The sequence below is a fragment of the Phyllostomus discolor genome, chromosome 13, assembly GCF_004126475.2.
Source record: "Phyllostomus discolor isolate MPI-MPIP mPhyDis1 chromosome 13, mPhyDis1.pri.v3, whole genome shotgun sequence".
In the NCBI taxonomy this organism is placed as follows: Eukaryota; Metazoa; Chordata; class Mammalia; order Chiroptera; family Phyllostomidae; genus Phyllostomus; species Phyllostomus discolor.
Genome location: NC_040915.2, coordinates 1289227 through 1313901, shown reverse-complemented (window position 1 = coordinate 1313901; position 24675 = coordinate 1289227). Strand labels below are relative to the sequence as shown.

Sequence of the window (24675 nt, the reverse complement as noted above, 5' to 3'; positions counted from 1 at the left end):
AACCAGGAGACCATGTGGGTACCAAATTTATGGCTGCAGAAGAGGTAGTTTGGGTTTACTAACTCATTAGGTTAACCAGAAATTCTGAGCTGGCAAGGGAAGAATGTTATCATTGCTTCCTTTTTGCTTCCTGTATTATAGTACTTTTCTACCTCAACCTTGCAGTTTTATTTTGTCTGTTAGTTATTTATACTAGTACACTTTCCCTTCTTACCCCTTAACATGCTATAAGCTCCAGAATGACAGGGACTGTGTTTTTTCATTTATGTATCATCCATATGACTAGTATAACACCTGGAAAAATGTTTTATACATAGCACCTGTCTGCTTCATTACATTAAGAAAAAAATCAAGGACAGAAAGGGAAAATTTACTGTGTTGTATCAGGGAAGTATCGGGAGGCATATTAAGCCAACATTAACGCAAAACTTGTTTAGCACTGGTTGCTTCAGAAGTAATGTCCCTTCACCACCTCTGAAGTATTAAAAAGGGGCTTCATGCCCCCTTGGCAGGGATGCTCAGGATATTCCCTGTGGATCCAGGGACATATATTTTTAAAAAAATGTCTAGGAAGCACTGAAGGTCGAAGAGAACTTTGAGATCTGCATTGAGATTCTGTGTTTCTGAGTAGGGCTGTCCTCAAAGAGTCAGATTAAAAAGAGCAGAGGAAGGAAGTGAGGAGAAACAAATCTATCCCAGAACTTACACTGGAATGAGCAGCTCCCACCCCATTAGAAACCTGTTAACTTGAAAATGCAAAAGCTCAACCCTGCTCCATCAGAGAATCACCAGAACACACCTGTGCACATGAGGCATTTCACGTGTTATTTTCATTTAATCCTTGATACTATTACCCTGATTTTATAAAAAGACACAGACACTGAAAGAATAAGCAATAAATGGATTTTGAACTTTGAATCAAACCATCTTCTTCCCACTGGACCTTCCTGCTTCTAAGATAAATAAGCAATGGTAAAATATAACATTGCTTCTTTTGTGTGCTGACATTAAAAACTTAATTTTCTACCATGTCTCAATCTCCATGCCATAAATTTACACTTGCATGCCTTACCACTTATTTCAAGCTCCGCCCAATGTGATTTCTTTCCATTTGCTGCTTCCTCAGAGGACATAATTGTGTACATCCTCCGAGGGTCAGGGGGCTCGTATTTTTCTTTGGGCATGCCTGTTAAATTAAGAAAAGAAACTGATCAGTATTATGAAGAGTTAAATAACTGAAAATAACAAGATCCTTTTAAAAGTAGACACCCACCCTAGCTGGTGTGGCTCAGTGAATTGAGTGTTGGCTTACAAACCAAAGGGTTGCAGGTTCGATTCCCAGTAAGGGGGCATACGAGAGGCAACCACACACTGATGTTTCTCTCCCCCTCTGTTTCTCCATCCCTTCCCCTCTCTCTAAATATAAATAAATAAAGTCTTTTTTAAAAAAAGTAGACACCTGTATTATGATCTCTAAATATCCTTCCCATTAGGAGCTTCTTGGAGAAATGAAGGATTGAACAAATTAACCATTAAAAAAATTTCTGAGAATCAGACAAATCTGAAAAATATGTTGATATTAAAGGACTACCATTCATTTCACTTGTTGGCTTTACAAAAAAACAAACCCTTATCTGTTATAGACACATTCTGAAATATTTAGGTGGAATGGAATTTCACACTCTTATGTATTCCCCAAAATGTCTTGCCCAGTCTAATATCACCTTATTCATCTGCATGAATCACATAACCCACTTTAACGAATTCTTCACCTACTCTGAATACCTACACAGCTAAACATAGCTGGAAAAAAACCTATCACCATATGAATTTAAAGAGAGCTAGTCAGTGATTATTTCTCTCAAATGGACTCTTTATACTGACCAGAAATTATACTGTTGATTCTCCCAGCCCCTTGTCCTACATGACTTCTCCAAATTTCCAACACCTATTCTTCCATCTCCCTGCTCTTCCATTTTCTCATTAAAACAGGAAACCACAAGAGGCCTTTGTACGAACTCCAACCTAGCCCATCTATATCCTCTGTTTTTTACCTGGGACAAAATGCCTGCCCTCTTGGCACATAATCTCACCCCATCACCTTGCCTATTCAAGGACATTGCTTGGCAATTTTCTCCAATTCAAATTTTCCCTCCATACTGGATCTTTACCTTCTTTTCACATACATGATATTATTTCTTCTATTTTTTAAAAGTCTTAACCCCATTTCTCCTTCCAGTCACCACTTTTTCTCTCATTCTCTTTACAAGCAAAAATTTCCCAAGTTGTACATGCTCCCTGTTTCCTATACCTACTCTCCCAGTTAAACCCATTCACACCAGTACATGCTTTTAACATCCCACCAAAAACTGTCAAGAAGACCAGTGACCTCACACTGTTACTGTATATCCCAGAGACTTAAAAAAATTTTTTTGAGAGAGAAAGAGGAAGGGAAGGGAGTGAGGGGGAGAGAGAGACAGAAACATCAATTTGTTGTTCCATTTATTTATGCATTCATTGATTGATTCTTGTATGTGCCCTGACTGGGGATCGAACCTGAGACCTTGACATATCAGCACAACACACCAACCAAACGAGCTACCCAGCCAGGGATATCCCAGTGATGTTCAACCTTTTTCATCCCACGGCACACACAAACTAATTATTAAATTCTATAGCACACTAAAAAATATGCCATATTTTTTGCCAATCTGACAAAAAATGGGTATAATTTTGATTTAGGCACACCTGATGGCCATTGTTGTGTTGACTATTGTCACTCTTTTGTTTGACAATCTAAGGGAAAGAGGTCAGTGACCCTAACTAAATAGTCAGGTATTGCATGTTTTAAACGTTCTTGCAGCGCACCAGTTGAAAATCGCTGTTATATCCAAAGGTCACGTCTCAGGCTGCTTTTTACTTATCCTATGATCAATACTTGATGTAGATGATCACTCCCTCCTAGAAACATTTATTTCACTTGGCTTTCAGGATATCTTTTCTCTTGGTTTTTCTCTTACTCTCTCTCTTTCAGTCTTTTGCTACTTCTTCCTGCAGAGTTGACACTAACTCCATTTTACCAAGAGAAAGCTGAAGCCCAAAAAGGTTTAAGCAATTTCACTAATATTACAACACTGGGAAGTAACAGAATCAGGCTTTGAATGTGTCTGATTAAAAGTTAAAGCTACTTTTTAAGTGAAATAAGCCAATCACAAAAAAGACAAACACTTTATAATTTCACTTATATGAGGTACTCAGAATAGTCAAAATCATAAAGACAGAAAGTAGAATGGACGCTGCCAGGGCCTGGGAGAGAGGCAATGAGAAGTTACTGTTGACTGGGTATAAAGTTTCAGTTTTACAAGAAAAGTTATAAAGATGGTAATGGTTGCACATTATGAATATAATAACAAGAGCACTACACTTAAAAATGTTGCTAAGATAGCAATTTTATGTTATGTGCATTTTCCCAAATAAAAAAAAATGGAGAAAAGTTAAAGTTACTTTCTTCCTGCTATTCTATCTCCCTACTGATGGGACTTGTGCTATTTTTCAAACACAGAAATGGGCTTTGACCATGTAGTCAAAACGCAGGAGGAAAGTCATCCTAAAAAACTGCTTGAAAAAAAGAATACGAATGGTGAGAATAATCATATGTATAAGAAATAGCACTGGTTTTTTTTTGTTTTGTTAAAAACTGTCCTCTTCTATGTTAATTTCTTCAGAATAGAAATAAAACAACTGAATTTATAGACCAATACAAAATACCCAACACGGAGAACTACACAGTCAAGAAATGTTCCCATTCAGTCCAGAGGACAACTGGTCAAAACCAGTAACCTTTTGGAACACTGTGACTACTTCAGTAATAACCTAGAAAATATAAAATGCTGTGTAAAGCTACCAGAATTTGGAAACATTCCTTAAGATCACCCAAATGCCATTTTTCTGATCAGATTCTACTTACAAAACAACCATTTGCTCTTTATTGCCTTTTCCGAATAGAATTTAATAATGAAGAAATTATTCTATCCAGCTAAGGTATTTAGGTCCTATTATTAATCAATTTGACTTCTCAGGGAAAGTTCAGAAGTCCGATTTACCAATATCATGTGAGGTGAGGGTGAATCAATATCCAGAGTTGATCACAGCTCTGAGAATCAATAAAAGTGTTACTGAACTAAGAAATCTGAAAACTGGGCCCTGAACCTGGAGTCATTCCATCAGCCTGAGCAGCCAACCACTCCCTTTCTTTGTTTTCTGTAACAGAGGATGGGCTGTCTTAAAATTTAAGACACAGGCCATTACTCTAAACTCGACAGCAGTGAGATCTTCTCTATTTCCCAAATCCCTGAGAGTGAGGATAGGCGGGAGGGCAGGGGTGAGGGATGGGGGAGAGGACATGTTAAAATAAAAAGGTAGCGTCCTCCAAGGAGCAGAACAAGCAGCACAGCCCCACCCATCTTCCTGGGAGTCTGACAGAACACAGCGCTGGAGACTAGGTAGAGAAAAGGATGTAAGAATACACATAATTTAAGATTCCCCCCATGGCTTTGAAATCAACAAAGCAAATCTTACTCTCTAAAAAATACAGTATGTCACAGTAGATTGTCATCTACAAAAAAAGGACGAACTTCCAAAATAGACGTGAAAACTGTCAAGGAGAATTACAAAAAATTTTGAAAAATAGCTAGGCCAGAGCCAGCGGGTATATGGCACCTGACTAGTCAACCTCCTGCTGCTCCAGTCCAGGGCCAGACAACACTACTAATACTGCCAGCACAACGCCACCCCAGCTAGATCTCAGAGAAACAGTTATTATATTAGAGTAATTATTTGTCTCGAAGAAACACAGGACATTACCTACCAGCATAGAAACATATGCTTTCATAGTTAAATATTTTATAAAATGGCTTAAAAACACAGAACTACCCTGGGAACCTTAGTGTTGCGAAGATGACTTACAAACCACTACACAATGAATAGAGGGCTACCCTGGAGCACTAAAACTAAGGGTGGACTAGCTGCACACCATCAACCTGGAAAAGACTATCCTCTCCCACAGGGAAGGACGTCGGGAACCCACAGCCTCTACCCGTTTCGAAGTGCTGTGTGTGTGTGTGTGTGTGTGTGCGTGTGCGGGGACAAGCTGGGCAGGATTCACAGGGGGGTTATACGGAATTTATCAGACTCCAAGGTAAAGAGGAAAGGTTTAAGACAAGAAGAACTAGCCCTGGCTGGCGTAGCTCAGTGGATTGAGCGCGGGCTGGGAACCAAAGTGTTCCAGGTTCGATTCCCAGCCAAGGGTACATTCCTGGGTTGCAGGCCATAACCCCCAGCAACCACACATTGATGTTTCTCTGTTTCTCTCTCTCCCTCCTTCCCTCTCTAAAAATAAATAAATAAAATCTTAAAAAAAAAAAAAAAGAAAGACAAGAAGAACTAAGGAAGCAGCCTGGAATGAAGGCCTCCATAAAGGCCCAGTGTAAAAAGTCACACCCCACCCCCACTATAGCCCCAAACAAACGAATAGTTCCCTAGCTAAAGCCCTCGAACTAAGCCTGTTTTGACCATCCTCTGACTAGGAGTGAGTGGAAAGGAAGAGCTGCTGGAGACAGGAACATAGGAAAGGAGACAGCAGCCTCTGGCCTATACTTCTGTCAGGAATCAAACTTATGTCCAACCAAAACTGGGGACAAATATTTGAATGTTTCCCATGGGAAAAGAACATGTAATGACAAATCCAGCACTGAAATCACCAATCACAACTGCCCACAGCCAAACGGGTGTGTCACAGCCTGCCTCTTGCCCACCCCACGCACACTCAGCCTTCCCATCCACACCATTACCTGAATAAAAAAGCAAGGCAACATGGAGCAGCCAATGTCAAACAAATTTAACACAGTATGACTGCACAAAAATCACCACCAAAAAACAAAATACCACAGAAATAGAAAAACACTTGGCAAAAAAGTGCTTCTTGTGCTAAAGAACATGAAACTCATAAACAAAAACAAGTAAAGTACTAGGGAACAAGACAAATTGAGATAAAAGGTACAGTGTAAACCTAGTAGGAAAAATATAAGCATCTGAATATTAGATTCTCTAAAACAAGACTGAGACCAAAAAAAAGGGGCAGATCACGGAATATACCAACATATTTCCTACTAACACAAAAGGCAAAAAGACAAAAGAAAAACAAACAAATGATCAATGTAACACTATGATAGTAATTCCCTATTCAGTAACTCAGCAAATCTATCCTTCGGTATTAACCCAAAAGAAATAAAAATGTCCACAAGGACATTTATACAAATGTCAGCCACAACACCATTATTCCTACTGCTAAAAATGGAAAACACCCCAATGTCCACCAACAGTGAAAGGATGATCAGACGGTGATGCAGCCACATAACCGAGCACTGCTTAGCAGTAAGCAAGGACTGCTGATATAACGAACACATATATGAATCTCAAATATTATACTGAATGAAAGAGACCCAAAAGATATTTCATTTACATGAATTTGTAGTGATAACAGAGGGTGCCCTTGTGGGGAGTGATGAAAATATCTGATATCTTAACTGAGGTGTGCTTTATATTGGTCTATATAGTTATCAAAACTCCAACTGTACCTTTGAGATTATACATTTCACATATATTTTATCTCAACTAAAAAATATTCCAATCTCAAAAACTTCGTCAAGTGCGAAGACAAACAAAAAGGCATTTTCAGACAAGCAATTACTAAGAGAACAACCCATGTACTTTTGTAAATAAGCATTGTTTATGACAAAAAATGCAAAAACCCTCAATCACCATCACAGAGAATATATGGTGAAATCAGTTACTGGGCAGCCATACTATGGAAGATCATGAAGCTGTGAAAGGAGGTATTAAGTAAACAATTGGTATTACACTGAATTACTTCATACTTAGGAATAAGCAAGTAAGTACTTAATGATGTTAAAAACCACGAGTTTCAGGGTAAGGGAATATTTATAAATAAATGGAAGTAAATGAAAACACCAATACTAAAAATGACTTGAGAATATCAGTATAAACTCATGATTTTTTTTTGTTTGTTTCTAAGTAGCCACTGAAGTGTTCTAGAAGCAATGTTACCTCTGGAACAATAGCACTCTCAATCCTTGATTTTGATCTCTAATATTAAGAAAGCAAAGAAAGTTCTTTGCAAAATGCCCAATTAGAGGATCGAAGCAGGAATTTTATAAACTGAGCCTGGGACTTCCCTTAGTGCCATGTCTAATGGGGCTGCCATGTCATGTCAACATTACACAGGAGCCAGCTAAGGGGCCCTCACCGGCCAAAGCTGTGACAATTTGAGCAAAAAGAACCATAATTATAATGGAATGAAATACACTAAATCAGTATTTGTGTTGCAGAAACCAGCTGGCAATGATGTAAAAGATGGATTAAGTAGCAGAAGACATGTACAGTAATCAAGGCAAGAAGAAAAGCAAGAAGGGAGGGAGTGAAGAGAAGGCCATAAGTACAAATCAGCCACCAAAATTGTGGCAGCTATTAAACCAAGACAATTGGTCATTTGAGAAAGATTTAAGTGTTTATACTTTCAGCAGGTACTGCATTTCAGAGCAATCAAAGAGCCCCAGTTGAAGGAAAAGTCCTACTTTACAAAAAAAAGCTAATAAACAAAGAATGAAAGAACTTTTTTTAAAAAGCAACATCATTTCATAATTCCTAGGGACCCTTTTTAAAGCAAGGATTATAAACTGGGTGAAAACCATTAGATGAACCACTGGTGCAATGCAAGGGTAACACCACCACCCAGGCTGTTTTCTGATCATAAAAAGGAGAAGAAAATGTTCAAGGGAGAAATAAATTGTTACCTTCTTCAACAATCTTTGCAACTGCTAATGGGGGGAGGTCCAAATACTGCTGTCTCTTGATGTGGGGGAATATGAAGTACACATCAACAATGCTTACAATGACACCAAAGCAGCAATCTGAAAAAATGAGAATGCAGGACTTTCTGCAGGATAACTGGTCTGCTGACTTCAACAAGCTAGTGCCAGGACTATTCTAGATTTGAAAAAAATTGAGAGATACCATCAGATGTAACAAGTAGTCCCTATATAAGATCCACAGATCAGCAATAAAGGACATTTTGTGGACAGTTAGAGAAACATTTCATACTTAGTTCCTATTTACAATATGTAATGATTATGCAATGTTATTTAGGCCATGTAAAAAATGTGTTAAAACAGCACTCTAAAGTTAAATAACCTATTTTAATTATACTACCCAGATTTTTTCAAAGGGAAATGAGGTTGAGTTACAGCCAATCTCAACTAACAAAATAAAATGCTATATTTAATATCTTTTTCCTTTACATGCGTTTTATATTTTCTCCTTCATTCTTTGTGCCATACTTCTTTCTCAAACGTTAAGGAGACAAAAAGAGGGGCAGAGGAAAAAGAAAGGGAAGCAAAACTCAGGTGCAGAAAGAACCTTTTATTTGACCAAGCTCCTCTCAGAGGTGCAAGTCAGGGTATATACAAAAACCTAGTGACGTTAACCTTGGTACACCAATTCACTTCTCCTGATCCAATTTTTCAATAGGTCTTACCCAATTTTTCACTAAATCTGACTGACTTTTTACACCTTCAGGACTTTTAACCCATTTTCTCCATTTTCAAAGCTACTTTAAGTTAATTTAGACCCTCCTCATGGCTCAGCTTCAAATATAAAACAATTTCCTCTACATCTATCTTCTTGACAGATGCTCATGTCCTTTCCTATTTAATAACCTACAGTGGCCCTTCCTGTCCACCTACCTAATGTCCAAACTTCAAAGTCCTTTACAATCTGGACTTAGCCAACAATTTTCTCAATTCAACTACAGCCACTCACATAGCACCCTATGAAATCCTAAGTTAATCAGAGCAAGCCTACTTCTAACACATAGCCTTTCAATACATGCTAATCCCTTCAGCAAAAACAATCTTTGCTCTCAACTCCTGCTCACCCTGCAAGGCCACTCAGGTCACACTGAGAGCCCTATAAGCCGTTCTCAACAAAGGCACCATGCACACTAACTATTCTCTCCTCTGCACGTCATACATTTATTCACTAGAGCATCTCTTTCCCAAGCAGTTCATATCTCCTGGGGTCCTATGTAAGGCCTAGCACATCACACTAATGAACTGATCTAAACATTCTTTTTGTCATGACCCAGAATCAGTTTCTATAGAAGAATGAGCAAGAAAAATCCAAAAGCAATTCAATCCACCTGAACCTTTTAAGGTAATTTTCTTTATAGAATGATTAATTCAACAAATTTTTACTAAGCACCTTCTATGTGCCAAGCACTCTGCCAATGTGCTAGGAATAAAGAGTAAGAAATTCATGATCCTGGATTTCAATCTACTAATGAAGCAAAGAAAAAGATCTCACGACCAACTACACTAATCACACTACAACTCTTTATTTTAGTAGACATCATTCTAATTTAGGACTTTCGTGTTTTAATTTTCTTAAATCCTCACCCAAGGACATTTTTTCGTTACTTTTAGAGAGAGAAGAAGGGAGAGAGAGAAACATGAAGCCAGAGATAAGCACCAATCTGTTGTCTTCCACAGGTGCCCAGACCGGATATGGCAGACCTGGTGTCTCCCATGGGTGCGCTGGAACTGGAGATGGTATGCATCCGGACTAGGGATCAAACCTGTAACCTAGACGTGCCCTGACCAGAAATTGAACCTGGTTATAGGACAGCACTCCAACCAACTAAGCCACGCTGGCCAGGGCTAATTTAGGACTTCAGTTCCCATTTTTTCAACTATTACAACTGCCTCTAATAATTGGTGTCTGTGCTTTAAGATTACATACAACTAACCTACATACCACTCTCAAATTATTCTTCATAAAGCCAAGTTCTAATTACTCTGCAAAATTCAGAAAAGAAAAAAAAAACCATTTTGTTGAGAGCAGACTTCAGAAAAAAGAATTGAAAAGCTTATCTGAATTACTTCTGGTCCTACACCAGCTTTAAAACTACAATTCTATGACATCCTCTCTCCCCAACCCGACTTACTACTGCTTAGAAAACAAATTCAAATTTTTAGTTTAGAATTCAAAATAGTCTGCCTTTCTAGACTTTTGTCCAATACTTAAAAAAAAAAAAAGATTTTATTTTATTTTTAGACAGAGGGGAAGGGAGGGAGACAGAGAGGGAGAGAAACATCAGTGTGTGGTTGCCTCTAGCACACCCCCTACTAGGGACATGGCCCACAACCCAAGCATGTGCCCTGACGGGAATTGAACCAGTGATCCTTTGGTTCACAGGCCCACGCTCAATCCACTACACCACACACCAGTCAGGGCGAATACTTTTCTTTCTCTACCTTTTGATGGAACTGGCAGATAAACTTCCACCCTTCAAGTATGTTCCATGTTTCCCTGTCTCCATGCCATTCTCACACAGAAATTCTACCCACACTTCAAAGCTAAGCCAGTACTATCCCCTCCCAAGCACCCCACCAAGGCCTCCACAGTGGGTCATACATAAACTGCTCACAAACTGTTTCCGATAGCACTAGAACCAGGGTTGCCTTTCATAAAGTCAGACCAGACAAGATAATCATTCATTCCATGTCCTCCAAAGACCAATCTAAAATCCACAGCTTTCTGAGGACCAAAAAATACCACATAATTCACGTTTCTAATAATCTGACACCAAGTTTATTACAGCCCTTTATTTCATATCTTACAGTAAAGACACACTTATAAGTCAATGAAAAAGTCTACAAATTTCAAAACAGATTAGTTCTGCATCATGCTTTTGATGAAAAGGGTAGTAGGAAAATGGTGATTATTTTAAAACAGAAAATATCCAAAGAAATCAAATTCTAAACACTTATTAAAAATAACCTATTTCCCATTATTACAAAAACACCAAGCCACTATTCTAATGCCACAAAATTCTAATACCACAAATGAAAAAAAAATTACTCCCTCTCTGAATACAACCCAAATGACATTTAGTCACAGGTACACTAAGAGATTTTGTGTAACAAATGCATTGCTACCAAGACATGAAGACATTTGAAATGTCATATAACCATAATAATTTGGTATTTTCTTTAAAAAGTGAAGACATTTGAAATGTCATATAACCATAATAATTTGGTATTTTCTTTAAAAAGTGATTAATATCCTGGGATTTTTTAATTGATTTTTTTAGAACGAGATAAAGGAACTACGAGTGGGGTGGGACAAGAGGGAGGGAGGAGGGGAGTGGGGGAGAGAGAGAGAATTTGTTGTTCCACTTATCTATGCATTCATTGGTTGATACCTGTATGTACCCTGACTGAGGATTGAACCTTAGTATCAGAATGACACTCTAACCAACTGATCTACCCAGCCAGAGCCTGGAATTTTAAATTTATACTAATTATGGCTGAGATAGTATATTTATGTTCTGTTTTGCCAAGTGTATTATTAGCTGAATTCTACAAATGAAAAATACGATGTAACTCCACTGTAAATAAAAACAGATGGCTCCCCTGGACTTCAGTTCCTAAGTCTTTCTTACAACCTCAATACAGTTAAGGTACTTCTACATCTCACTTAAACCCAAATCATCCTTATTCCGTGTCATCACACTTGTTTTCTCCTTTCTACCCAGCTTTCCACCACAATCAAATGGATGATAAACCTCATTCTGGAGCTGCTCTTAATGGCAAAATGTCTATCACTAGTACCATTGTGGCAAAAACAAACAAGTATTAAAACCTCTCCAAAAGACGACTACTCATCTAAAAAGCAAAACTTAAATCCTAACTGTGGATTTCTGGACTTTAAGGCTACTATTATAAACAGCCAATGACACTATGGCAGGTACCTCACACAACTCATGATCTCTCTCAAATCAAGGTACTTGAACTGCACCAGACAGGTAGAATAAACAGCTAGTGAAAGAAAAAAGATTATCAGTTAGATCTTACTTAAAAGTGAAATTGTCATCTTGCTTTTCAAACCTGCCCCTCCTCCTATAATCACCACCCAGTTTTCCAAACCAGAAATATGAGCATTATCCTTGACTCTTTCCCAGCTAACCAAAGCCTTCACATCAGTCTCTAGTTCTGGCCCATTTTACCTCCTCAACCTTGTATCCACTTTGCCCTACTTTCCCAGACTCCTACCTGAGCTACTCCACCAGTCTCAAAACCTTCTTTCTCCTACTCTCCCCACTTTAATGCATCCTAGATCCTGTCCAAAATGATCTGCTAAAAACACAGGCACTTACCTCATGGTTCTAAACCCACATCTCCTTCATTTTTGTATCCTTGGACTCTAATGAAGCATCTGACACAAAAGAGGTTCAAATATGTGTTGAACTAACTAAACCCAGACATCTTTACAAAACAAAGTGTATCCCTAACCATGTCCTTGTGTGACTCTCCAGTCTCATCACTGGGTCTCCCCAGCTCTCAGTTACCTCTAACAAACCACCACGCCTTAGCATATGCTATTGCTTCTGCCTTCTCTGTCCCTCCCCCCAAAACTTCAGTGACTAATCATCCTCCTAGTGGCAACTCAAGTAACCAGCTTTAAAAAGGCCTTTTTCTTCTTTATCCCTCCCAAACACAGATTATTATTCCCTGCTTTGAGTTGTTCTGAATCTTGAGGATAATTTCTACAGTTCTATTCTTTAATCACACCGCAATTTTTTTCTCATGTCTCACTTACTGATCCTCTAATACAGGCATCTTGCATTTACTCATATTTTAAATACTTTTATGTCTTCAGAGCCTGGCAAATATTAAATACTTGATGAACACTTATAATAATTCAAGGGGAGAGACTGTGATAGGAAAAAAACAAAGGAGGAAACATTTTGCAAGAGACAAGTGTGCTTAACAGAAGCAGTGCCTATCTTACCAGAAATAAAAACTAATATCTAGGCTTATATTCTTGAAAGCAAAATCTAGTGAAACCAGAAAGATCTCAGCGACCAAAGACAGAGAATCTTGGTTCTAGGATAGCCTGGGATAAGAAACAAGGGGACAAACCTAAAGGTTAAACTGTATAAAAGTAATCTTAGTGACATGCTATGACAAAACAAGAGCAAACCTCAGATGAGGATAATGGCAAAACTATGTTGGGTGTCAGTCTGCCCCACTCTGCCCTAGGCACAAGCTAACTTTTCAGCACTCACCACCTGGCAGGCCTATCAGGCCCTTCATACGCATTATCTCATTTTAATCCTCTGAACTCCAGCAAGTAATTTCTATTGGGTTGGCCAAAAGGTTTGTTTCTTTCTGTAAGGAGGATCTTAGTAGCACTTAGTTGTCTTTAACTTCATTCGAAACAATTTTGTTAGATTGTATTATGACAGCTGTCATATTAGCATGTATTTTAAAAAAATTGAAATTGGTGAATTTTGTGTAGCTATTTTAATATTGAAGATGGAAGAAAATAAGCAACATTTTCAGCATACTATGCTTTATTATTTCAAGAAAGGCAAAAATGCAACTGAAATGCAAAAAAAAAAAATTTGTGCAGTGTACGGAGAAGGTGCTATGACTGATCAAATGTGTCAAAGGTGGTTTGTGAGGTTTCATACTGGAGATTTCTTACTGAACTACACACCATGGTTGGGTAGGCCAGTTGAAGTTGATAGCAATCAAATCGAAACACTGAGAACAACCAATGTTCTAACACCCAGGACAGAGTCAAAATAATCAAAGTGAGTGTTGAAAATCATTTGCACCATCTTGGTTATGTTAATTGCTTTGATATTTGGGTTCTACATAAGCAAGAAAAATCTTAACTGTATTTCTACATGCAGCTTTCTACTTAAATATAACAAAAAATTCCTTTTTTTTTTAAAGTGTGATGGGCGATAAAAAGTGGTGTACTTTACAATAATGTGGAAGGAAGAGATGGTGGGGCAAGTGAAACGAACCACCTCCAATCACATCAAAAGCTGGTTCTTCATCCAAAGAAGGTGATGTTGTATACACGATGGGATTTGAAGGGACTCCTCTATGATGAGCTCCTTCTGGAAAACCAAATGATTAATTTCAACAAGTCTTGCTCCCAATTAGACCAACTGAAAGCAGCACTCGATGAAAAGCATGCAGAATTAGTTAACAGAAAATATGTAACCTTCCATCAGGATAATAATGCAAGACAGCATGTGTCTTTTATGACTAGGCAAAAATTGTGACAGCTTGGCTGGGAAATTATGATTCACCTGCCATATTCAGCAGACATTGCACCTTCAGATTTCCACTGATTTTGTCTTTACAAAATTCTCTTAATGGACAAAATTTCAATTCCTGGGAACACTGCAAAAGGCACCTGGAACAGTTCTTTGCTCAAAAAGATAAAAACTTTTAGGGAGGTGGAATTATGAAGTTGACTGAAAGATGGCAGGAGACAGTGGAAGAAAATGGTGAATATGTTGTTCAATAAAGTTATTGGTAAAAATGAAAAATGTGCCCTTTATGCTTATGTAAAAGTGAGAACTTGGCCAACTCAGTATTATTCTCCTTACATAAAGGGAGACAACTTGCCTGAGGTCAGATATACGAGGGCCACAATTGTGACTTTTAACCAAATCTAATCCAAAGTCTGTGCTTTCACACCCAATGCAATAGTTTACCTGATTATCTCAATTCAATTCTCACAGCAACCCTCTGAGGTAGATACTATCCTCATTTTATTTCAGTTGAGGAGACTTGAGACCTAAGGTTTAAATAATTTGCTCAAGGTCACACACACTTGGTTAAGTACCAGAGCTGGGATCTGAACCTGGGATGATCTAACTGCAAAGCTATAGTCTATTACATATTACACATCACTGCCTCACACACGTGTCTAGTATTCTGTCCCTGACAAAACCAACATTTCATCTTAGTCTCTCCAAATCTTATGTTGCTGAGACCACAAGCCCTCTAGTTTCCTTTTCAGATGTATCATTCTTTTTCCAAGCTACTCTCCACCTGTATTCTCCCAAATCTGCCTAATACTCTAAGACAGGCGATCTTATCTGTCATCTCAGGACCCTTACACATTCTTAAAAATTGAGTACCTCAAAGAGCTTTCATTTATGAAATATTTATCACAGTAGAAATTAGAACTATAAATTAATATTTATCACAGTAGAAATTAGAACTATAAAATTTTAAATTATTTGTTAACGGCAAATATAAATGTTAATAAACATTTTAAAAACTATTTGTAAAAACACAATTGTTGTGAACAGAATGACATCATCTTACATTTTTGCAAATCTCTTTAATGTATGACAGACTAGAAGACAGATGGATTCGCTTATCTGCTCTGAATTCAAACTGATCAGACACTACACATTTTGCTTGCCCCTGAGAAGCTCCACCCATGAAGAGAATGAGAATGAAAAATGCAAATAACACTTTGGCAATATGTCTAAGAACTCAAGGTTTCTTAAAAAGGGTGTATTTATGACATCCAAAAATTACCCGCCCCCAAAATATCTCATATCAATTTCCAGAAATCCTTTCCTGAAGTAGTACAAAAATAAATTTCAGACCAAACTGATTTAACTAAGACCTCTGTGAAAACAGAGATTTTTAGATTGTGGTAAAAAATATTCTTCCAAACAGAGAGCTGAGAGAGCAGGTGTCGTAGTCAGTGAGACGCAGTAACAGCACAACGCCCCACCAGACTAGCTTACTGGACTGCTGTTAAAGTGCAATGCTACCTGCACGTGTGCCCAATAACACAAGTCGTCACGAAATGCAGTTGAGGAAGCACAGGGTGTCCTGCAACCATCCCAGTTTGTAGGGTCAAAAATGGTCAAAACTAGCAATTTCATTAAATCCAATAAATTAATTCAAATACAACCACAGGTCACCCACAAATTCCTACTCAAAATAAACAGAAGTGTTTGTTACCTTAGCAATGTTAATTTTTATATTTTAAGTCAAATACAATATTTGCTCTATATTTTTGTATAGAGCAAAAAAACATTATGACAGAATTTGTTAACTCATCAGTGAAAGCTGGACTGCACACTATAATTAATCGTGATTTGTGTGCTAACACCTCACCAAGGCAGTCCTGGCCAGTGTGGCTCAGCTGGTTGGAGTGTTGTCCCATAAACCAAAAAGTTGGGTGTTCGATCCCCAGTCAGGGTATGTACAGGAGGGATGCAACCAGTCTCTGTCCCCCACCCCTTCCCCATCCCCAAAGCAATTAAAAAAAAGTCCTGGCGTGAGGACAAAAAACAAAAAACATGTAGTGAGAATTTTGACCTTTTGAGGGAGTCAGCATTTATTCTAGCTTCTAATTCACACATACAATCATTTTACACACTAGTCCTTTTCCCCTGTTAAAACTAAGAAATAAAATTATTCATGAAATGATGACCTTACAAAATAAAAAAATCAAGAAGCCTTTAAGAACACTACAATATTGACATAAAGCCTCTTAGGGATGTGTTGGAAGATGTAAGAAAGAAATCTGAAGCAAATGTGTTGTTTGAATGCAGTTCTGTTGTACAGTGCTTTTTGACAACAGATGTGGAAGTGACTACCTTTCCCTACAATAGTGAAATGCTTTAAAACTGGATTTTTGACCAGCAAATAGTATTCTTACATGAACTCTCATGAGGTTTTTGATCTATGGCCAAAAAGAGAATCAAAAATACTAAGAAAGACCCCGCCCATTAACTCTACTACATCAACATGATCAGCTGCTAACGTTAAGTGCTTTTGCACGTGTGGCAGCAACTGGGCCTCCCCACATCACCAAACCTGAACTGAAGATCCACTCCCAGGTGCAGCACCGTGGCAGCGTGTCAGGAGGAAAGAGAGGAGCACAGTACAATGTCATTAAGGACACAAGCTAGAGCCCTAGCTGGTGGACTGTCCCATACACCAAAAGGTTGAAGGTTTGATTACCTGTCAGGCAAATACCTAGGTTGTAGGTTCGATCCCTGGTCAGGGAGCCTACCAGAGGCAATTAGTTGATGTTTCTCTCTCACATTGATGTCCCCCGCCTTCCTCTCTCCAAAAGCAATGGAAAAAATGTTCTCAGGTGAGGACTGAAAAACACACAAACTAGAGCCAAGTGGCTGTATATAAAGTCCCAGCTCTGCAAGCACGCACCTTCGTCTTTAAGGCTAAAGCTTTCTCATTTATAAAATACCCACCTCACAATTTTGGTGTGAAGGTTAAATGAGGGAACATAATGTAACGCACGGTGCCTATCACATATTTTCTTTCCATGACTATGAACCCCTAAATGACTTTCTGTAAATTTCCCTAAAATTAGAAACCAAATAACAACTCTTTAGGTGTCCCAAATAACTATAGTTTCACTTACAACAATTTTAAATCAAAATACATTAAGTTACTGGTCTGAAACAAGGCAGTTAGCCTCATCAGATACTGCTTTACAATAGTGTGGTGTCTGCAAACAACTACACACAATCTTAGGGAAGAAAAAAAATTGCCCCCCAGGGAGCTAAGTGCAAATATATTTTTTTACTTTATTTTTTAAATATGTTTTTAAGGTATTTATTTTTAGAGAGAGGGGAAGGGAAGGAGAAAGAGAAACATCAATGTGTGGTTGCCTCTCACAAGCCCCCCACTGGGGACCTGGCCTGCAGCCCAAGCATATGCCCTGACTGGGAATCGAACCAATGACCCTTTGGTTCGCAGGCCCATGCTCAATCCACTGAGCCACACCAGCCAGGGCTTTACTTTATTTTAATAAATCTTCATTTCTGTTTGGTCTTTACTTAGTAGGGACTTGAAATATCCCCCATGCAAAATCTGCCTAGTTTAAAAAATAAATCTAGATGCAACTTCTTCAGGTATCTGGAGAAGTACCAGTGATCCTCTTTCTAGATCTGAAGACCACTGGCTAATGTTTCTTTTGTTAGATCACAGGTTTACTTTGTGAGCATATACTGGTAACAAATAACTCTGAAAGCAAATTACTATGTCTAATGATGCCCTTTTTGCTACTATTTTACATTTTAAAGTGCATCAAATATTTAACTGAACTTTTTGGACTATTACACACAGTGCAAGTACAAGCCTAGCACAGGGAATATGAAAAGCAAATTTTATTCTTCTAGTAACTGAAGACTGAAAGTTCTAATATGATTTTACACCAGATAATCTCCACCTCCAATGAGCAAGAATTCCCTTTACTATTTCTAAAATAACAAAAATCCCACAAAGTTTATGTGACCAAAGAAGAAGTCAATCATTTCAACCAATATATCTGGGAAAAGTTTGAAGTATACATATAATACATATCAGAAATTTATTTTATGTTTTGGACTTAAAGGAAACAGAAGGCTGACACCTAACATAGGTGGCCTACCTTCTTTCATGCCTGGCTCCTCTGTAAACTATTACCTTTTTTTCCTTCTCTTTCACTTTAAACTTTTCAAAATATAACCTCCCAGTTGCTCCCAGCCCAAATGACAACATGACTTCTACTTCTCTGGTCCCAGAAAAAATCTGCTCTGCATATATTTACCTGACAAATCCCACCAATCCATTCTCAGAGCTCATCCTACCCTAAACTGGGCACCACATGTCACCACTGACAACTCCCCCCTGCTCAGAACTCTACCTCTCTTAGCATCTCTCTGTAATGTCCTCTCTCCTGTTCCCCTACCTCTTTAACCCCTTTTACTGCATCATATTCCTAAGGGTTCCCTCAGTTCTCTTCTTATATTAACCTGTGGTCCATGAGCAAGTTTTGTACCTGTTTGTGTACATACATTCATTCTCTTCAGCAGGGTCCAGAATTCTCAACTGATTCTCAATTGGGGACCCTACATCCCCCCAAAATGTGAAAAACATTTGTTCACACCTTCTCTCTGAATCATCTCCTAACTCCCAATGCCAACTATTCAATGGCCAAATGTATCAAGTCCCAACCACCCCTGGTCCAGATACCTATCAGACATATCCACGTAAATATCTGACAGGTACATCAAAATTAAAGTAAAAAAACCTCAAACCATACCACTTTCCTCGTCAAATCTGCTCTCGGTCTACTATTTCCCAAATGAAATTACATGAATAGTTCCCTAAGCTAAAGAACTTCTGAATCCCATCATCTCCTTCCTAATAATCCATCAGCTCACTGCTTATCTGCCCCTAATTCTGGTATCTTTCATATCTATCCTTTGCTTTTCTAGCTCTTATGCTGATGGCCTTGACCTCTCACAGGGACTAAAATGAATTCTCTGACCAGTATCTTGTCCCCTTCCATCTAGCCTCCGCACTTCTCTTGTGTCTTCTAAAGAAAAAGTGTGTCACACACACAATTTCCCCATCTAAACTCTAAATGGATCCCCATTAAATACATACGGAATCCCCAACACATTAAGAAAAACCCTGAGTATTTATAAACTGTTTCTGAACCACTCCCCCCATCCCATATCCTTGTGTCCTATGTTCCACAGCTGAAGTTGTACATAACAGGACTTTGCACATACTGTTCCTTTCACCTGAAATGCCCTACTCACCTGACAAACTTATTTGCCCTTCAAAACTCAGCTCAAAGGCCTGAGCCAACTTCTTCAAGCATCCTAATCAGGAGTTAGTTGCTCTTTCCTTAGCTTGCTCCCAACTTTGTATATTCCTTGTTACTACACAGCCTGATGAAGGCTTTATTGGTTCATCTGTCTTTCTCTCTATAAACATTATTAACCCACCTGGGACAAAGACCATAAGCTCCATAAGGGTAGCAAATCTACATGATGCCTGACACAAGTGTTCAAGTATTTCTGGAACTGAGTTTTACAGTACTATTTTAAAATGCTGTGTTCAAATATAATCAGGTCTATTATATTGCTTGTCCTGAAAATTTGAATTTGTTCCAACATGATTGATAGGTCAGGGAATCTGCACATAACACAGACTTCCCAATTACTTGTCTGTGAAAATCACTAGTCAAAGGTAGAAAACTACAACCCAATAAATTGGGCTGCACACACACAAAACAGAGACCTCACACACCAACCACGTAGATCAGTTCACTGAGTATGTGTGTGTGTGTGTGATGAGACACGCTTACCCACATCTGTTGTTGATGTAACATTCCACCTGAGTTCAGGTCAACTTCTATCAGTTCACAGTAACTCACAAGCAGTAAACATTCTCATGACCATTTCCACAAGCAGTCCAGGTCTTTTTCAAGGAAAAGTGCCACATTTACTGCAGTATTTATATACTGCTCAACCATGTAGCATGCGAAACTGTGCTACCATTTTTATCAGGGTCCCTTTTTAAAAACAAGTCACTGACAAAGTTGTTGGGAGTGTTGGGCCCCAATCCCATTTTCCCCCATAAGACCTGTAGTTTTTCTGCACAATTTTTCATACCATAATGATATTTAGGAACCTATGTTGCTTTACAGCAGATTCGACTATATAGAATTCTTAGGCTTTAAGGAAGTTTCAGTATCCTAATTCCAGTAATTTATTGGGGAAAAATTTGCCCAGCCCGCGACCTTCCGAATTTCACAAAATGAGAACCTTTAGGCTTGGTAGCTCTCACTCCTGGTGAGCAGAGGGTTGATTTTTCCACTGTAAGGTCTACAGCTTGCCTAAGCCTAACTCAGAAGAGAAGTTCTCAACACCTGAACCTTCATGTGTACCATTCTATGGGTTTCACTGTTTTGATTGCTTTTAACTTCTTCCAAAACATCCTGGCATTTTCATTTCTGATTACTCTGTATTATAGAGCAATTGGGCAGATCCCTCAAGCCTACTGTAAAAGGTACCACAAGACACTATATCCAAGTTAAAATAGATTCAGAGTCATGAACTCCATGTGACTTTTTAATATGTAGGGTTTCCACATGATCCTCCACAGTAATGCCAAAGTGATCTCTAAATCACCTTATTCCCCTACTAAAAACATTTTGGTTCCCTCCTGTGATACAGGATAAAGATACAAACCTCACTCTTAGCTTACCAAGCAAAGTCCTTCAAAACCTAAAGTGGAGACACCTTTGCAGGTTCATCTCCAGTCACTCTCCACACTCTAGTAACATCTCACCATTAACTGGCCTTACTCCAGCATGCCCACCGTTTCGTTTGAAATGAGCTCCCCACAGTTCGACAAACACCTCCTCTGTGTTACTTTCCATAAACTGCTTGCACACCTTCCACAGGTTTAATCATTCATTCTTCTTCTACAGAATTTTGCACACCTAAGCCTATAAACTACAAGGCAGAAACCTGAGTATTAACCCCACATACACTATTCCCTCATATGTAACTTATCAAGAAGATATAAAGGGATATTTAGGAATAGGTAAAGCCCAGAGAGCAGTAAAGTTAAGGGAGCCTCAATGAGTCCCCATCTTGGATGCAAATAACCTTCTCCTCTTTAATTACCAGTTAAAATAATAAAATACAGTGCATTCCATTGTACTCTAATGCACACAGGCTATGCATACAGTAAGTTTTACAGTTTAATTTATACAGCATTTTAAAATTCCACACAGTATTTTATTAATCACACTTTGTCGTAAAATGGCTACCTTCCTAAAGTGAGTGGCACGTTAAATAAGACTACATCAGTAAAAGATTTCGTGGAAGCTAAGATTTGACAATTAAAATTGGAACTTTTCCCAAACATTAAGTTCCAATCGCAAAAGTGTAAATAACAGCATTACATATCCACAAATCCAAATCTTTTCTCCACTAAAATATGTTCTTAGCTGAACCTATTTGGACTTTCCCAAAGTGATAAACATTTTAAAAGCAGAATCTCCGCACCGGTGTGCTCAAACACAGGAGAGTTGTAAGTGTGCTGAATGAAGGCACTGGTCTCCTCACTCCCCATAGCCTCGCGTGGCCTTGTTGTCCCTTTAGTCCAGTGTGTCCTACATGCACCCTCCCTCTGTTGCACCCCCGAGAAAGGTTTATGCTTTAAATATAAGTGCCCTGCCTGGTGTGGCTCAGTGGACTGAGCGCTGTCCTGTAAACCAAAGGGTAGCTGGTTCCATTCCCAGTCAGGACACATGCCTGGGTTGCAGGTCAAGTCCCCAGTAGGGGGTGCGTGAGAGGCAACCACACATTGCTGTTTTTCTCCTTTCTCCTTCCCTTCCATCTCTCTAAAAAACAAAATCTTTAAATAAGGCGGCTAATTTGGGCATAGCAAGATACCTAAGCATTAACCAAAATGCGCATCTATAAGCCACAATCATAGCAGTTAGATTCTTACAATGCCTTTATTTCTGGTCAGGACCAAGTTCTGTAAACGCCTTCTGTAAACATCTATTCAAAAGGAAACAGTCTGAAATATCCCAATAACCTTACTTTGCCACTAAGACTCCAAAAACCAAGAAACACCTACAAATCGAATATGCCTTCAGATGAGCTTCGCCATCTACATTCCCACATATCTAGACACTCTTGAAACTGTGCGAAGACGGACTCCCACAGTGACGCTTCTGAATCTCGTAAGAAAAACTGTCTTTTGTCACATCCTTGTTTTTAGAGACTTCACTAGGTGTCTCATTCATCTGCTGACATGTGACCAGAGCCAACCACCTCAAATAACTGCAACGCCCTCTGCCTGGCCCTGTGCCTCCGCTGCCCGGAGCGCCACCCGACCCGCCCTTTCGGGGCACAAGAGGCAACGATAAATGCATCGATAGTGGGACAGCCGATGTTCCTCTCTCTCCCTTCCTCTATCCAATCAACCAATCAGTCAGTCAGTCACTCTCTGCCCCCCTCCCCAGAACTGTCACCCCAACAACCACACCGCACTCTAGGGGGCTCTCAGGTCCCGGTACACCCGGCCCCGCCCCCCTGGTTGCTGCGAGTCTGGGCGAGTCCTTTCAACCTTTCCAGGCCTCCGCTTCCTCGTCGGCAGCTATTCAAACTATTCAAACGTTTTGTTTAGAGCAAGTTCACTGGACTAGGTCACTGGTCAAAAAATAGTCAGCAACTTTTACTCCAAGTCATACATTCTAAAGACTGTGACTAACTGCTGACAGCAATTACAAAAACAAACAAAGTCTTCCAAGTCTCCAGACTAGCGGCCTCACCCGCGCCCACGGCCCCCAGCACAGTCCGCAGCGCGAACGCCAGTTCGCGGCTCGGGAAACGCACGACGCGCCATCGCAGGCCGCCCTGCCCTTCATCCGCTCGTGTTCAACCCCAGCCTCTCCAAAACTCAACTCCCAGGAAAAAGCAAGACGCCTCGCACGAAGACTAACAGGACTAGCCACCTGGCAGGCACGTAACCATGGAAACTCAAACCCGAGCAGTTTATTGAAACAACGCCAGCTCCGCGCCCGGCCGCGGCCAGGCGGGCGGTACGAGAGACGCCCGGAGTCGGCGGGTGGGGGACAGGGGCCGGGGAAGACGTCTCCGGAGAAAACGACTGGCTTTCAGGAAAAAACACCTGTGACTCGGTAACCGGAGAAAACCGCTTTAGGCCATCAGGCCGCCCAGCGAGGCCGTAGCAACACCACTTTTCTCGGCGTACTTCTAAGTACTTCGTTAGCCATGCCAACCCCGCCCCCCACCAAATCGGCGTTAAACTGAATTTTAAGCATTCGGGGGGAGGGGGTGCAACAGAGGGTTTCCCACTCGGCCGTAACTACTGAGTCCCACACTCCGCAGTCCACACACACACAAACACACACACACAGCCACTCCTCCAAGTAGCCCCCATCCCGGCCGCGAGTCCCAGACACCGACTCGCCTCGGCCGCTCGACCCGCGCCGGGTCCGAGAGCCAGGGCGCCCCCCAACCCGCCCCCGGCGCCCCCCCCGGCCCCCGGCGGGATGGCGACCGCGGCGCATCGAGGGGCCCCCCAACAGCCTCCGGCTCGGCCCGCCTGCGGGCCCGCCAAGCGCGAGCCGTCCCGGCCGCGCGCGCGACGGGGACACGGCCGAGCGGGGCCCGAGAGCGGCCAGTGCGAGAGCAACCCGGCAGGCCTCGGGCCGGCTCGCTCACCTCTCGGGGTGCGCCGCCCGCCTCCGCCGCTGCCGCCTCCTCCCAGTGAGTGCAGCGGGGTCTGACCTGTGGAACCACCATACCAGTCCCGCCCGCTGCTGCAGCGCCGCCGCCGCCGCCGCCGCCGCTCCGCGTCGCCTCAGCCGCCGCTCTTTGTTCCCCCTCCGAGCGCCACCTCCTCAGTCACCCGCCTCAGCAGCCCCGGCGGGCCGCCGCTACGCCCTCCCGCTCTCTCGACAGTCGGCCTCGCCCCCCTCGCTGCGCCCTCCGCCGCCTTCGCCTCCCCGCCGCCGACGCCGCCGCCACCGACGCCGCCGCCTCCTCCTCCGCGCCCCCCTCGCTTTCATTGAAAGCAAACAAGCATCATGGCGGCGGCCGCCCTCCCCCAGCCAGCAAGTACCCCCCTGCCTCCACCCTTCCAACATCCCGGCCGCCCATTGGTCGCCGCCGCTGGGCGCGACCACTCGGCGCCGAGGGGGTCTCTCCTCGCACGCCGCGTCCCCTAAGCCCCGCCCCCTCACCCCCGCGCTGGGGTAGTGAGCCGTCCCGGCGCGCTGCGAGCCCGCCCTCCGCTCCGCTTCCCGCTTTTCAGGCTCCGGTGCTGCTAGTGTTCTCTTTTCTCCGCTTCTCTATATTTCTCTGTTTTTGCGCCCTGCTCTGTTTTGTTTGTCTTGAGCTGTTCACTTTTG

The 24675-nt window shown here is 40.9% G+C and overlaps 1 protein-coding gene across 4 annotated transcripts in view; it reads right to left on the bottom strand.

The window, feature by feature from the left end:
• The window catches only part of CNOT6 (CCR4-NOT transcription complex subunit 6), a 56611-nt gene extending 32355 nt beyond the window's left edge, over positions 1-24256 (bottom strand). For 3 of the 4 annotated variants that reach the window (XM_036014206.1, XM_028527575.2, XM_036014207.1), the window contains exons 1-3: positions 23987-24256; positions 7872-8064; positions 1073-1186 (exon numbers count right to left, since the gene is read on the bottom strand). In XM_036014206.1, the coding sequence (XP_035870099.1) occupies positions 1073-1186; positions 7872-8064; positions 23987-24067 (388 nt within the window). In that variant the 5' untranslated portion in view covers positions 24068-24256. The remainder of the gene's footprint in view (positions 1-1072; positions 1187-7871; positions 8065-23986) is intronic. The other variant, XM_028527574.2, reaches the window with a different exon arrangement.
• Between the last annotated feature and the right edge of the window lie 419 nt (positions 24257-24675).